Source organism: Polistes dominula, unplaced genomic scaffold (assembly GCF_049000335.1).
Source record: "Polistes dominula isolate Pdom_NZ unplaced genomic scaffold, Pdom_raw_medaka contig_80, whole genome shotgun sequence".
Lineage (NCBI taxonomy): Eukaryota > Metazoa > Arthropoda > Insecta > Hymenoptera > Vespidae > Polistes > Polistes dominula.
This window is the reverse complement of record NW_028301111.1, coordinates 939,112-955,355: the sequence shown is the minus strand read 5'-3', so window position 1 is coordinate 955,355 and position 16,244 is coordinate 939,112. Positions and strand designations below refer to the sequence as shown.

At 23.7% G+C, this 16,244-nt stretch overlaps 2 protein-coding genes and 1 non-coding gene across 10 annotated transcripts in view; 1 reads left to right on the top strand and 2 right to left on the bottom strand.

Moving 5' to 3' along the window:
- Positions 1 to 281: 281 nt before the first annotated feature.
- Positions 282 to 5,262, bottom strand: LOC149031124 (uncharacterized; the record flags this gene model as incomplete). The annotated part of the gene is given in 2 exon segments (XM_089176618.1): positions 282 to 5,179; positions 5,182 to 5,262. Coding segments are annotated over 2 exon segments (195 nt in total), but the record flags the coding sequence as incomplete, so codon positions are not given.
- The window catches only part of LOC107072378 (thyrotroph embryonic factor), a 188,769-nt gene continuing 175,324 nt past the window's right edge, over positions 2,800 to 16,244 (bottom strand). For 4 of the 8 annotated variants that reach the window (XM_089176703.1, XM_089176697.1, XM_089176699.1 and 1 more), the window contains 5 exons: positions 13,504 to 13,649; positions 9,528 to 9,768; positions 8,112 to 8,260; positions 7,179 to 7,316; positions 2,800 to 5,550 (listed from right to left, as the gene is read on the bottom strand). In XM_089176703.1, the coding sequence (XP_089032829.1) occupies positions 5,464 to 5,550; positions 7,179 to 7,316; positions 8,112 to 8,260; positions 9,528 to 9,768; positions 13,504 to 13,649 (761 nt within the window). In that variant the 3' untranslated portion in view covers positions 2,800 to 5,463. The remainder of the gene's footprint in view (positions 5,551 to 7,178; positions 7,317 to 8,111; positions 8,261 to 9,527; positions 9,769 to 13,503; positions 13,650 to 16,244) is intronic. The other 4 variants (XM_089176704.1, XM_089176700.1, XM_089176698.1 and 1 more) reach the window with 3 other exon arrangements.
- LOC149031123 (5S ribosomal RNA) lies at positions 15,842 to 15,960 on the top strand. The gene has a single exon (XR_016178037.1). It is a non-coding gene; the product is annotated as a 5S ribosomal RNA (ribosomal RNA).

The following is a 16,244-nucleotide window of genomic DNA, read 5'->3' as shown; positions in this document are numbered from 1 at the left end:
TGTTTCTTTTTTTTTTTTTTTGCATCAATTTGATTTTAGTATATCATTTTTTATACAATATATATATATATATATATATATATATATGTATAGTGATCAATGAATTAAAAATAAAAACAAGCAAAAACAGAAAAGTAATAAAATAATATGAAAAATGATAAAATAAAAGAGAGAGAGAGAGAGAAAAAAGGAGATTAATAAAACAAAATTAACAAGAGTACGAATAAATTATAAAAACAAAAAAAACAAAAAAAGAATTAAAAAATATAAAAGAAAGATAAAAAAAAAAGAAACATGCAGGATGTAGAAATAGAATGCTGTCAAGGTGTTGTTTGATGGGTGGAAATGAAAAAAAAAAATAAATAAAATAATAATAAAATAAAATATAAAAATAAAATTGCAATGAATAAATATAATTCATTTTTAATGAGGGCCCAAAACAAAATGTGTCTCCTATCCAATTTACTATAAATTTATGATATTTTAATGCAATTATATATATATAATAAAATAAAAGAAAAAATATGTTAAATAAATATGAATAAAAAAAATAAAAAAAATAAAAAAGTGTGACAAACGTTTGTTGTAATAATAATATTTGTCTTTTGTCAGTTTTTTCTTTTGTCTCGAATTTATTTGCAGTCATAAAATTTGTTTGTGTTTCTTTTTCTTTTTTTTTTTTTTTATCGTTGCTCACGATCACGTGTGTCATTAATTATAATAAAAGTATAAATATAATGAGAAAAGTATGTTTGAAATAACGTTGGTTTTGGAAAAAAAAAAAGAAAATAGAATATAATAATAGAAATAAAAATTAAAAAAAAAAAAACAACAACAACTGAAGACAAAATAAAATTTAACGATTTACCACAAGAAAAAGAAAAAACAAAAAAAAAAAAACAAATAAAATTCATCAATTTTAATTAAAATTCATCGTAAATCCATTTTTGTTTTGTTTTCTTAACTGTGTCATTTTTTTTTTTCAAATTATTTTCCTATCTTTTTTTTCTTTCTTTCATTCTTTTTTTTTTATTATTTCTTTTTTTATCCTTTTTTTTTACATCGTCCATTTTCCTTCTTATCCCCTCCTACTCCTCTTCTTCTTTTTCTTCTTCTTTTTTCATCACATTTTTTTATTTTTTTATTTCTTCTCAAAATATTTTTTTTATTTATTAACGTGAATCAAAAATTCGCGCTTTTATTGTGTTGTTTTTCTGATAATACAATTTTTTTTTGAAGTGAATAAAATTATTGTACTTTATATTTAAGTTAATTATTTAACACACTTTATTGGTCGTTTTAAGTCACGTGAGAAGTGAATTATAAATACAATTATTTTATTAATAATTAAATAATTTATTAATTTCATATATTTGTAGAACTCATTCAAAAAACAAAAAAAAAACACCAAAAGAATAATTAATAAGTCATTCGTTTATAATATTGAAGAATTTTGTTGAATATTTTAAACATTTATAATTTATATTGAATTTTATATTGAAACCATTTATAATTTAACACTTTGACTGGCACATTGGCCACGGTTTTCCCTGAGACGCCCATGGTGGTCATTGGTGAACCTTTTACAATTGTAAAAAACTAAATGAAAATTGAAAGTTAGTTTAGTTGAATATGACTGATATATAGAAGATACTTTGAAATAAAAAAATAGTGCCCTATTGAACAATTACAATTACAATTTTTTATTAACATTAATTTATTATTATTTTGCCATGATATTTTTTAAATAATAAAAATAATGCCGTGGTGTCCTGGGGCAAAAAACAAATGATTTCGAAGTACCAGTCAAAGGGTTTAAATAATTATTAATTTTATTTATTTGTAGTACTCCTTCAAAAAAAAAAACAAAAGAATAATTAATAAGTTGTTCTTTTATAATATTGAAGAATTTTGTTCAATATTTTAATCATTTATAATTTCTATTGAATTATTATATCAGATTTAAATTAATTTTATATTAAAACCATTGATATATATATATATAATTTAGTGAAAATCATTAATATAAAAATCTGACAACCGATAAGGGTTAATAAAAAAAAAGAACAAAACTCATGAACTTTTGATTCTTCCTAATATTTCATTTTTTTTTTGAATTATATTTTCATTGTTAATCATAATCATGTTCGATTAGAATGATTTAGCATAGTTTTTTTTTCGGATTCGATGACACTCGATTCTCTCTTTTTCTCTTTCGATGATCAATGATCGATCATCGATCACTGATCATTTAGAGAAAAATGTTTCCTTTTTTTATTTGTAATTAAACTTTGTCTATCATTTTTATTTTTTTTTCTCTTACGTGTGTTCATGTGTTTGATCATTTATTATATATATATATGATCATTTATTATCTATATATATATTTTATTTTTTTTTATACATTATTATGTATTTATACAAATATATGCATAATAAATGATCATATATATATATGAGTTGACAATTAAGTTACTGCATAATTCACCAATCATTTTCCTTGAAAAATCCTCAAATATTTAGTTGACAACCCAATATATATATATATATATATAAAATTGTATTATTGTTTTTATTTTTTATATTATATTGTTTATGTTATAATATTGTATATATTATATTATATTATTATATTTTAATTTTCGAAGAAGAAGAAGAAGAAAAAGAAGAAAAGAGAAAGAACGTGATATTTCGTTTATTTACAACTGATCAAAAATATACATATGTTAAAAAAAAAAAAAAAAAAAAAAAAACAAAAAAAAAGAATCAATAATCGCCATTATAAATTCTTATTGGGTGTTTTATTTTTTTCTCTCTCTCTCTCTCTCTTATACTTATTTATTTATCATATATATGCGCCTGTTTAAAGGTATCCCATTCGATACTTTCCTTTTTTTTTTTTTTTATAAATTTCTTATTATCATTTTTTATTATCATGTAATATCATTTTTTTTTTTTTTTTATTATCATTAAAGCGAATTAAACGTTCGTACATTTTAATTTCTCCTTTTTTTATTTATATCTTTTTTTTTTATCATTTTTTTTTTTTTTTTTTTTTTTATTATTTTCGTGTTCCTTTTTTAATAAAGTAAGAAATGTGTGGTGGTAAAACAACAACCTCCGTTATTGTTTGCTTTTTTTTTTGGTTTTTTTTTTGTTTTTATCTTTATACACATACACATTCGCGTCCCTCAATGCGGTATTATTGCACATACATACATAAATATGCAAAATTATATATATATCGAAAAATTACACCAAAATTTTCTTCCATAAAAGTAAGAAGATTCGAAAATTATTTCAATATTATTTTGTATCGTATCATTCAATTTATAAACAATTTTTATCATGTCATTCTTATATACATATATAAATATGTATGCATGTATGTATGCGTGTAATGTATATGCACATGTATGTGCAATATATATAGATATAAAAAAAAAAAGAAGAAACAAAAACAATTTAGACAAGATGAATCTCGCTTATGATTTGTTTGTTTGTTTGTTTGATTGATTGTTTATTTGTTAGTTTGTTTATTTGTTTATTTGTCGATGGAAAAAAGGAGAAGAGAGTTACGGCGAGTAAAAGCTTCTCTTTTTTTTTTCTTTTTTTTTTTTTTTTATTATTTTCTCTATTTCTTTTTTTTTGTTTTTGTTTGTTTTCTTTCGTTTATAGTTCAATAAAAACTACAATGTAATAATAATAATAATAATATTAATAATAATAATAATAATAATAATAATAATAATAATAATAATAATAATAATAGATAACTAACGTAATGGTAACACAGAATTAGGAAGAATATAATAATAATATAAAGAAGAAGAAATTGGTGGTTTGGGGGGCAGGGGTGGTAAAGGAAGAAGAAGAAGAGAATGACAATAAACTATGACGATGATGATTAACAAGAAGAAGAAAAACATGTTATAATTAAATTGTTATTAATTAATTAAATTCATTTCAAAAGCACGAACACGAACAAAATGTTCGTCGTGATTAAGAAAAACAATTTTTATTCCATGTTTCTTCTTCAAAAACATGTTGTTTTTTTTATTTTTCCATTATCATCGAAAAAGAAAGATAAGAAGACTCTGTAATATATTAACTAATATATTTTTCTATTTTTTTATTCTATTTTTTAAATCATTCTCATATTCATATATGAAAAAAGGATTGAGGGGGCGGGGTTGCTACTTATAAACGTTATTTATTCGTTTGCGGCTAATTGTAAGTAGAATAAAAGAAAAAGAGTGGGGAGAAGGTAGAATGGAAGTAGGGATAAGGTAGAGTGGGAGTGGGGAGAAGGTAGAGTGGGAGTGAGGTTAAAAACAAGAGTTGGTATTGGTAATGAAAATGTGGAGGGGAAAGAGCAGAGACTGTGGTGGGGAGAGGATGGTGACAGGGGAAGGGAAATAATAATCAAAGGCTTGTCTTTCTACGTTCAATATTTCAATATTGTTCATACTATAATATAATATATGATTTATGGATATCATTATTTTGTTTGTTTTTCATATTTCATTCATATGTATATATATATGTATGTACATATATATGTATATACATATATATGTATATAAGTAATCTAACTATTCATATAATTATGTACAAGTTAGGGAGATGCACGAGGAAGTAAATATATTAAAAATAAGATGATAAAATCGATGGGTGAGGGGGATCAAACAGAAAAAAAGGGTTGATTTGAATATTTAGCGAATATTTTGTTGATAATCGTAAAAAGGGGACAAGGTATATAAATTTATTTTTCTTTTCCTGAAGTTTTTTTTGTATTGTTATCTTAATTCTGATCTTCATCGGCACACTCCTTTTCCTTTCTTTCTTTATTTCTTTCTTTCTATCATCCTTCTATCCTTCTTTTGTTTTTTATTTTTGTTTTAATTTTTTTTTCAATATATAATCTCTTCTTTTCATTTCTTTCTTTAAATGAGACGACGAAATTGTAAGTGTGAAAATTGGAGGAAGGAGGAATATAGGGTATAACCGACACACAAAATTTTTTCTTTCAATTTTGTTTCGTGGTCTGTTGTTTGTAATCCTCCTAGAATCGTCGTTTGTTGTTTTTGTTGGTAGTGCCGCCGGTGAACTTTTTGTTTTTAGTTGCTGCCGCTGCTTGTTGCTGTCGCTGATGTTGCTCTTGTTGCTGCTGCTGCTGCTGAACTTTTGTTTCTGTTGCTGTTTCTGCTGCACTTTTTGTTGTTTCTGCTTAACTTTTGCTGCTTCTGCTTCTGTTGCTAGCTAGCTGGCTTGCTTGCTGATTGGCAGGCTTGCTGATTGGCTGGCTTGCTGATTGGCAGGCTTGCTGATTGGCTGACTGGCTGGCTTGTTTGACTGATCTTGATGCTCTTTTTGCTTTTGCTTCTGCCCTTATAAATTTCTTTTTTTTTTTTATTATTTTCTTTTGTTTTAACTGCTGCTGCTGCTACTAAATGGCTGCTGTTAGACGTCCGTATATTTGCTCAGCTTGTCACGCAGCAACATATTTTCGTTCTTTAACCGATCCAATTCTTGCCGTAGACCCATGTTCTAGAAGAAGAAAATTATAATAATATAATATAATAAAATAAATAACTGTAAATTATCTCATTATATTTGTTTCTATTTAATACATCTCTGTGAGTGTGTGTGTGTATTTCATATACAGGTAGTAGAATCTTTGTATATAAAGTGGCAATTTTTATAATACGGTTTTGCTAAACCATGATTCATAAATTAAAAAAACTTTTCTATTGGGTTGACAAGTAAATGATTGTGGATTTTGTCGATAGGTGGCCTTTTAAAATCAGCAATGACTTAGTTGCCAATCCAATACAACACGACATAATGTAACATGTTTTTACTATAGCATGATTCATAAATTGTGGTAAACCCTCCCTTTCAACATTGCATTTTTTATAACCCAGTTTTGCTATAGCATTATTCATAAATTGATGAAACCCTAATCTTAATAAACACAATAAGAAAATTTGTGCTAGATAAATTTGTATAAGACTGTACTTTTATAACACTGGGTAATATAATTCTTGTATTAATATATTTATAAACTAAATTATTTTAAAATAATAAATAATAATAATATAGCAAATATATAATAGCAAAATAATAATAATAGAATAATATAAAAATAATAGCAAATAGTAATGAAGGAATAATGAATTATGGGACTCATATAACACTTTTTCTAGGAACCTATTTATCTACCTTATGGAAGGGTTACCTGTATATATATGTGTGTGTGTATTAGTTTAGTCGTTTCTTGAATTTTTCATAAATTTTTATTAATAAAAAATCAACGACCTAGCCACATTAAAAAGAAAAAAAAAACAACAAATATGTTTCTTTTTAAAATTATTTAAGTCAAGCAACCTATCCACGGTTAGTAAATTGGATGGGTGACCTGTTCAAAAAAAAAAAAACAAAAACTATTATTGCAAAGTATAACAAAATGTGTTAATAAAAAAAAAAAAATGTATAAAACTCGTTAAAGAAACAATAATAAAATTTTAATGTTTACAGTACAGTTTGAATAAATTAATAATACAATTAGTAATACAATTAGAAAAATAAATCAATAAATTAGTAAATAAAAATAAAAAATAAATAAATAAATAATTAAACAATTAGAAAAAATGAATAGAAAAAATATTAACATTTATTTTGATCCAGCTTTAATCAAAAAGCACGCATAGTTGTTCATTTTTTTTTTTTTGAAATTATATATTACACAATGTCAGCCAGTTGTCATATGGTTTTTCTGTTGTTACTGTAAAAATTATTTTGTTAATTATTCATTCGAAGGATTTCCATTTATGCGTGATGTGTAAATTATGTATAATTATTAGAATGATGAATAACATTTATCTATTAGATCTTATAAAAGATTAAAAATAAAAAAGATGACAGTTAGTTCTATGAAATTTAATTTTTTTTTTTTTATAAAAATACATTCCATTAATTTTGGTAATATTTTTAATTATTGTTAGCAAGTTTCAATGTTGAAATGAACAAATAATAAATTGTATTTAGTTTTAATGAAAAAACATGGTTGGAATATTATCGATCATATTATTAGGAAGAAAAAAAAAGATAAATTTAAAAATGGAATGATAAATAAAAAACAAAAAATTAGATAGAAAGAGAGAGATAGGACTCACTTCTTTCTCAAGGAAGCCGGCCCTGAGAGCTATCTGGTTTTCCTTCATGCGTCGTGCGTCTCGTGATCGTTTCGCCGCCATGTTGTTCTTCCTACGACGCGCCCAGTATTTGTCATCCTTCAAGTCATCCGGAACGAACTATAAGAACACATAATGCAGGACATTGTGTCGATCGTTTCATAGGATATAATTGTAATGGTAATTGTAATGGTAGTGTTAGTGTATTAATGTTAATGTTGGTGTTCGTGGTCGTAATGATGGTGTTTGTCTCTTTTGTAAGTTTAGGGTCATAACCTCTTTCTATTTTTTGTTATTATTTTACTTTTTTCATATCAATGACAAACCCATTATTAAAACCTTCCGTCTAATTGGTACAACATGTATGTGTGTGTCATTTAAATGATTTATTGTTAGGTTTATTTGTTATTTAAAGTTTATAGGTTAATATTTTTAAAGTTAACCTCAAAAGTGTATATTTGAGAATTTTGTTAGATTTCCTTTTTTTTTGTAATTAAATAATAATTGAAAATATATTCGCATAGCTACAATTATTGTAAAAAAAATTTACTTTATTACCGACTGATGGTAAATTATTTAATTATTTATTAATTTTATATAATAATTATCTAATAATTTATATAAAAAATGTTATATATTTAATAACAATTATTTTATTTATTTTATATTTTTTGTTTCTTTCTTCTTGTTATTTGTTTTATTTTTCTTATGATAATTAATAATAAAGGGTTGTTAATTTTTATTTATTTCATTTTTTTTTTAATTTTATTATTAATTTTTAAAAGATTTATTATATTTTATATTATGTTATTATTTTATGTTTGATTGTTTGATTGTTTGTTTGTGTGTTTTATGGCGTGAAAATTGTGTGTGTGTGTAAGTAACTGTGTTGTATAATATTTAAATTGATTTTACCTGTTTCCGTGACTTTTTGATCATCGGTTGTGGTTTAAGTTCCTCGTCGGAAAAGGCCCTTGTTCGTGGATCGAAATCTCGTCCCGATGACGCCATTGAGAGCGCTACAAGAGAGAAGCCATATTGTATTCGTGACGAGTCCTCCGAATCTGTTGCGCGAAAAAATTCAAAAATAATCGGAAACAAATTACGGACGTTAGTCTATGAAATTAATTTCTGTAATTATTATTAAACGGTTTTTTTTTTATTTTTTTTTTTTTTTTTTTTTTTTTTTTTTTATTTAATTTTATTTACAGAAAAAAGGGGGATTTTTTCTTTTCCTTTTTTTTTTTTTTTTTTGATTTAATTTTTAACGAAAAATATCGTCAAACGTTTTCTACGTTCATTATTTTATACAATAAATGATAATTCTAATATTTTTCTTATTAACTGATACATGTATATATATTTAATTGTAAAAAAAATGTTATTAAGATTAAAAACAATTGTTAATTAATTATTTTTTCATCCTAAGCTTGATCGTCATGTTTATTATTATTATTATCATCGATAAATTCATCTTAAAATATTATTCCATATAATTGCGAATTATAAATAAATTGTATTACATTATTCTTCTGTAATATAATTATAGTATTTATAAGGAAATAGAAAAATAAAAAAAAAGAAAGTTTTTTCAGTAATTTTGAAAAATTCTTACAAATAACGTTATCTTATTTACTGTTTCTCTAGATGATTTTTTACAAGTAGTAGATTAATTTTCTTTCAAGATAATTAAATCAATTATTGAAATTTATCAAATTGCAACTTAAATTAAGCATCTAAAAATGTTTCGAAAAAGTTTCATCGATTTATCAGACAACCTTTTAAAGTTTTAGTTTATTTCGTATCAGACATGAAACAAATTCCTAGACTAGTGATTTTCTATATATATATATATATCTAGTAAGTTTAATGTACAAATTTCTAGTCTGTAAAAAAAAAAAAACTTCTGATCAATCTTATATACAAAAATAAAAATAAAATTAAAAACAAATGTTTGTGTAAACAAATACGAAGAAGTTTAATAATTAAATAATAAAAATTGAATAAAAAGGTTAAATAATAATTGAACAAAATATATTAATAATAATAATAATAATAATAATAATAATAATATAACGACAATTATAATTAAATAAATAATTGTTATTTATGTGATATTTAAAATTTATTAATAATAAAATAAATTTATTATTAATAAAAATTGAATAAACAGGTAAAATACAATAATAATTGAAGGAAACAAAAATTCATGCCTGAGAAAATTGAATTCACCCTTAACGTCATAAAGAGGGGTAATAAAAGATATCAAAGAAAACAAAATAATGAATAATAATATTAATAATAATAATAATAATAATAATGAGAACTTACTGGAGTCCGCTGGTGAAGGTGGGTTTAAGGTGTCAGGTGAACAACAACCCTCACTCGGCGAGGGTGACCTTTCTCTTTTGGTGACCGGTTCTAAATGAAGACTTGCTGGTCCCTGATGACTCGCAGCTTCAGTATTGTTGATCTTGTGCAATTGTGCACCTTGCATAGTACCTTGCCCACCACCGGCTACACCATCAACAGGGATGCCATTTTCGGAGAGAAACTCGTCCAGGTCCACGTACTATCGAACAAATTAATGAACAATTTTTTATTTTTTTTTTTTATTTTCTTTCTTTCTTTTTTTTTCAATACAAATTTTTCATTTTTTTTTTTATTATTTTTTGAATTTTATTATTTTTTGAATTTTATTATTTTATTATAATTTCAATGCATTCGCTCATTATTCGCTTGTTATTATATTCGCATGTTCGCTCATAGCACAAATTCTTTACTACGAGTTAGACTCGTGGTGCTTGCTTATGACACAAATTTTTTAACTACGACTCTCTAACACGTTTACGCCGGCGCGAACCACCGGTGGCCCGCACTAAACTGTCCCATCGGGCGGCGCGTACCACCGGTGGCCCATACTAGACTGTCCCATCGGGCGGCGCGTACCACCGGTGACCCGCACTAGATTGTCCCATCGGGCGGCGCGTACCACCGGTGGTCCACCTTAGTCCAGGTTTGAACAAGCAAAAATCACGCGCCGCCAGATGAAGCGTATCTTAAATTCGGGTGCCGCCCCACAGCGCAGACACTAAAAATCGGCGCCGGCGTCAACGTGTTAATTAATGTTATTTATAAAATAATAATAAATTCATAGAAATTACATTACAAATAGAATAGAATTAATCATAGATCGAAAATTTCCACATGGAATTATTTGAATAGTTAAATGTGATCTATCTTTTGTCTCTTTTTATGTCTTTTATCTCAATTGTTTATATACATTTAGATTAATGTGTCTATGTATAATATATATATATACAGTATAGTATATAATATAGAAGTATAATTTATGGTTGTTGAGAAAAAGTTCAAGGTTCATTTGTCGGAGCAAGAAGTGTCAATGGGGTAAAAAGAATCATGATTTCAATAGTTACGTTCGATTTATGTTGCACGCGAATTGACATAAGAAACATCCTTCATATTATTTACTTTTTTTAACGTATAGATTTTCTGTTCTTTTTTCTTTTGTTTTGTTTTGTTTTTAATGATCCACGTGGTCGTACGTAATTAGTTATTTTAAAAGATAACGATAAACGTTTAAAAAAAAAAAATAAGAAGAAGAACAAGAAAAAATGAAATTATTTATGATAATACGAAAAAAAAAAAAATACACAAAACAAATTGGAATAATTTTAGAGAAATAAAAAGAGAGAGAGAGAGAGAGAGAGAGAGAGAATATAACTTAACATTAATAAAAATAAAAAAATAAAAATAAAAGACGTTATTGTAATTTCAAATTAATTGCATGGATTAAAAGTATTTGAAAAGAAAATAGAAAAAAAAGAATGTATATTCAAAGAAAAAATAATAATATTTAGAAAAATAGTGAAAGAAAGTGTGAGAATAAGAAAGAATAAATTAACGTTAATAATAATAATAATAATAATAATAATAATAATAATAATAATAATAATAAAAGAAAAGAAAAATAAAACGAAGTATACCAAAAACTTCTTCCTCAATTTCGACGAAGCATAACGGAGAAAGTTTTAGTTGCAAGTATATAAAATACAACGACTACGGTGACGTTTTTGCTTTCACGGTTTCTCGATACAGGAAGGTAAATTATTACGAGAATAATAAGAATAAAATCAAATTAAAAAAAAAAAAAAAAAAGGAAAAAAAAGCACACACCAAAAAGAAAACACCAATAACGAGACTGTCGTGTGTGTGTGTGTGTGTGTGTATGTTGCTGGCCTGCCTTTAAATCAAATTAAATTAAACAAAATTACAATTAAAATAATGTTAATAAAATTAATAAAAAAATAACACGAAAAAGTAAACATCACAAAAGTATAATCGTAATAAACAAGATTCTCGTATGAGAAATATGCCTTGAAGTAAAATAAAATTAAAATAAAATTAACAAAAATGTATAAGAATAATAAACAAGATTTTCGTGTGTACTTTCTTGAAATAAAATAAAATTAAATTAAATATAAATCAAATTATAAATTAAATAAAAATAATTAAAATAAAATTAATGAAGAATAAAACACCAAAAAAAGTATAGTCATTAGTAAATGAGATTGTCGTGTGTGTGCTGCCTTGAAATATAATAAAATTAAAGGAGATTAAAATAAAAGAGATTAAAATAAGATTAATAAAAAAAAACACACACACACACATACACACACACACTAAAAAGAAAAGACCATAAAGTATATATATGGTCATAATAAATGAGGTTGTTATGTGTGTCTCTGCTTTGAAATAAAATTAATATGTACAGGTAACTATGTTTTTACCTCTTGTAGGATTTACTATGTATTAACTATGTTATTATTATTATTATTATGTAAATTTTTCTTTTCTGTAATTTTATTACAAATTTTATAACAATTTTTTTAATCATTCGATTAAGATAATTATAATACATATATGAGATTTTGTAATAATGTGTACGATATTTGGAATTATTTTTTTTAATGAATTATTAGATTGATCAATAAGTAATATTTTTTAATATTATTATTATACATGTATATATTTAATTTTTTATTAAATACTTTAATAGTTTATATTATTATATATAATTATTATGATATATTAAAAAAAATATATTTAATCAATATATATATATATATGATGATATTACTTATTGTTCAAGCAATGTAATTAACAAATGAAATTAGTGTATAAATGTATAGATTTATAAATATATAATACATGTATAAGGTGAGTCAAAAATTTTTTTAGATAACTTAAACAATTGATTAATTTTATTCGATATTATTTATTCTAATATTAACAGTATTAAATTAAAAAGTATCTTTAAATAAAATAAATTTGAAAAAATATTGAGAACAAAAAAATTAAATAATTTGTAACATTATCTAAAAAATTTCTTGACCCAAATCCATAAATATATATATATATATATATATTAGTTATCGTGAAAGACAGAAATTAGATAATGTCAAGATTCACATAGTTAAAATGTCAACACACACACACATATCAAATACATTTGTAAAAGATCAAATATTGATATTACAGTATATATTAAATATTATTATAGTAAAAATTAAAATTTTCAATGTTAATTTATAATGTTAATTAAATTTATTATTAATATATAAATTATCTAATTATAAAATAATTATAATAATTATAATAATTATAATTAATTTATTATTGTATAAATAAAATTAAAATTTCCAATATTAATTTATTATAATATTAAAATTAAAAATTCCAATATTAATTTACTATAATATAAATTACACTTTTGCAATATTTATTTATTATGGTATAAATTAAATTTATTACAATTATAATTTATTATAGTATAAATTAAATTAAAATTATTAATAATTATTATACCATAAATTTAAAATTTTCCATAATAATTTACTATAGTATAAATGAAATTTTTATTATAGTATAATTTATTATAATTTAAATTGAAATTTTTAATAATATTTTATTATAACATGAATTAAAATTTCCAGTATTAATTTATTATATTATAATATAAATAAAGATTTGTAACAATTATTTATTATAGTATAAATTAAAATTTCCAATTTATTTTTTTATAATTAAATTTCGATCTTTCACGTTATAACATATCTACATATATATATATATATATATATATATATATATGACACATATAAAATAAAATAATTTCCTTATCACTTGATGATTTTAGATTCTAAATAGAATCAATGATTTTTTCTTTTAAATAGTGGATTCACATAAGGTGCGGGCTTACCGTATCGCGTGTCTTTGTACATACATGGTTCAATACCTTCAGGTCGGCATCGTAGGGCAAAGTTTTGTCCCATAAATTAGGCCCGAGGAAGGCGGCCTGCGCTTCCACGTTGCCCCATAACTCTCCATCGGCATCCTTCTTTTCTTCCGGTCCATCTTTCCCTTGCTTCCCTATAAACAAAACAAGAAAAATTTACAAACATATGTAAATAAAGTAAATCATTCAAATGATTGAATCAAAATTTTTTATCAAATGTAATTTTATGCATAATTTATGATATTCAGAGGTAGAAATCAGTACACATGAAAGTTTGATGATGAATATCTTTTGAACGCTTAATTTAATCGCCAAAACATAAGACACCATTTTTATAGAGCACTTAATTTCCTACAAAAATTTCTATTGCACATTTTATAATAGTCATTTATTGTCGAGTTATAAAATTCATAAAAAAAAAAATGAAATTTGTCTGAAAATAATCAAACTTAAATCTTCAATATCATTCAAATGGTGAGGTTTACGAAAAAAATATAAGATACCTTTTTTGTAGAGCATTAAATTTCCTACAAAATTTGTCTAGAACATTTTCCTGTACAATCAATAAATAATGAGGTATGAATTTTATTCTATTGGACTGAGAGTTATAAAATTCATAAACAAAAATGAAAATTGTCTGAAAATAATCAAACTTAAATCTTCAATATCATTCAAATGGTGAGGTTTACGAAAAAAATATAAGATACCTTTTTTGTAGAGCATTAAATTTCCTACAAAATTCGTCTTAAACATTTTTCTGTACAATCAATAAATAATGAGGTATGAATTTTATTCTATTGGACTGAGAGTTATAAAATTCATAAACAAAAATGAAAATTGTCTGAAAATAATCAAACTTAAATCTTCAATATCATTCAAATGGTGAGGTTTACGAAAAAAATATAAGATACCTTTTTTGTAGAGCATTAAATTTCCTACAAAATTTGTCTAGAACATTTTCTTGTACAATCAATAAATAATGAGGTATGAATTTTATTCTATTGGACTGAGAGTTATAAAATTCATTAAAAAAAAATGAAATTTGTCTGAAAATAATCATACTTAAATCTTCAATATCATTCAAATGGTGAGGTTTACGAAAAAAATATAAGATACCTTTTTTGTAGAGCATTAAATTTCCTACAAATTTCGTCTAAAACATTTTTCTGTACAATCAATAAATAATGAGTTATGAATTTTATTCTATTGGACTGAGAAAAAAAATAAAAAAACTGCGATGCGGAGGATCTTCCTATTTAAAATGAAGAGCTCATATTTGGTGAGAATTGTTTTTTAAGGTGTCTAGCAACCCATTTTTTCGTGTCACTTGTAACAAAAAAAAAATAATTGATTCTTTTAACCCTAATATATATATATATATAAATAAAATTGATAATTAAATATGTATCATATAACGCGATTTTTCATTGCACAAAATGATTAGAAACACGACAATAATTATCGTAATAAGATCATATATAAATCAGAAAATTTATTGAGTAATTAATCCTTTGATTTATATAATATTACTGGTTTTTCCATTCCTCAAATCAATTTCATTTATTTATTTCTCACGATTTCATTTGTTTTTTTTTGGTCAAACGAATCTAATTAGCATTTATTTCTAAAACTCGTTTGAAAAAGAAAAAAACAAATTTTTATCGTGTATTTCGTTGAGAAATTATACATTTCTTTCATTTTTTTTTTGTTTGCTTACAAATTCATATGTTCCCACAGATTATACATATATTTACATAATTAACTGCATATGTAAATATATATATGTATATATATTATATGTGTACATTTAAGTGATACATTTTGATTGAGACATTACTAAAAACCATTATATAAACTATATGCATGATTGATTTGAAAAATGTTTAGTTTAACAATTGTGAAAATGTTCGATACCAAATAATTTTTTTTTATTACACATACTCGAATATACACATGTAATATACAGAGTAGATGTCAAAAGTATTCGTACACTGATCAATTTGAAATAAAATCTTGTACAATTGTACTTTATTCATGAATTTTTTTTTTATAAACAATGAATTTGTACATATTCTAGAAATTATCTACGATAGATAAATAATGAAATAATAAAAAAAAAAAATAATTTTTGTGAATTGAAAGATGAATGAATTTTTATCTGCATTTGTCTTATTTTTACGAAGCTTTGTTTTTTTTCTTTTTTTTTTTTTTTAGAGGTTATGTTTAGAAGGTTTCACTCCTAACGTGCTGTGATCTACACATATGTATTTTTATACTTAATATTACGAAGTATAAGGGAAGTACATTTAGTATATGGTTAGTTATCGTTAACGGCCATACCGTGATGAAAACACAAGTTCTCGTCCGATCACTTAAGTTAAGCATCACTGGGCACGGTTAGTACTTGGATGGGTGACCGCTTGGGAACACCGTGTGCTGTTAACACTTTTTTTTTGCTTTTTTTATTCTATTTTTCTTATTAATAAATGGTATAAAAATCATCGTCAAAATCAAATTTAATTTAACACTTTTTGATAATAATATCTTATATTAATTATTAATATATATATATATATATATATATATATATATGATCAATAATATATTATTAATTTTTTTTATATAAATATATATATGGTTACAATATAGTAACAAATGAACCCTACAATTAGCTTACTTCTGATACTATGCATTTGTCTCATTTTCTTGAAGCTTGGTTTTTTTTTTGA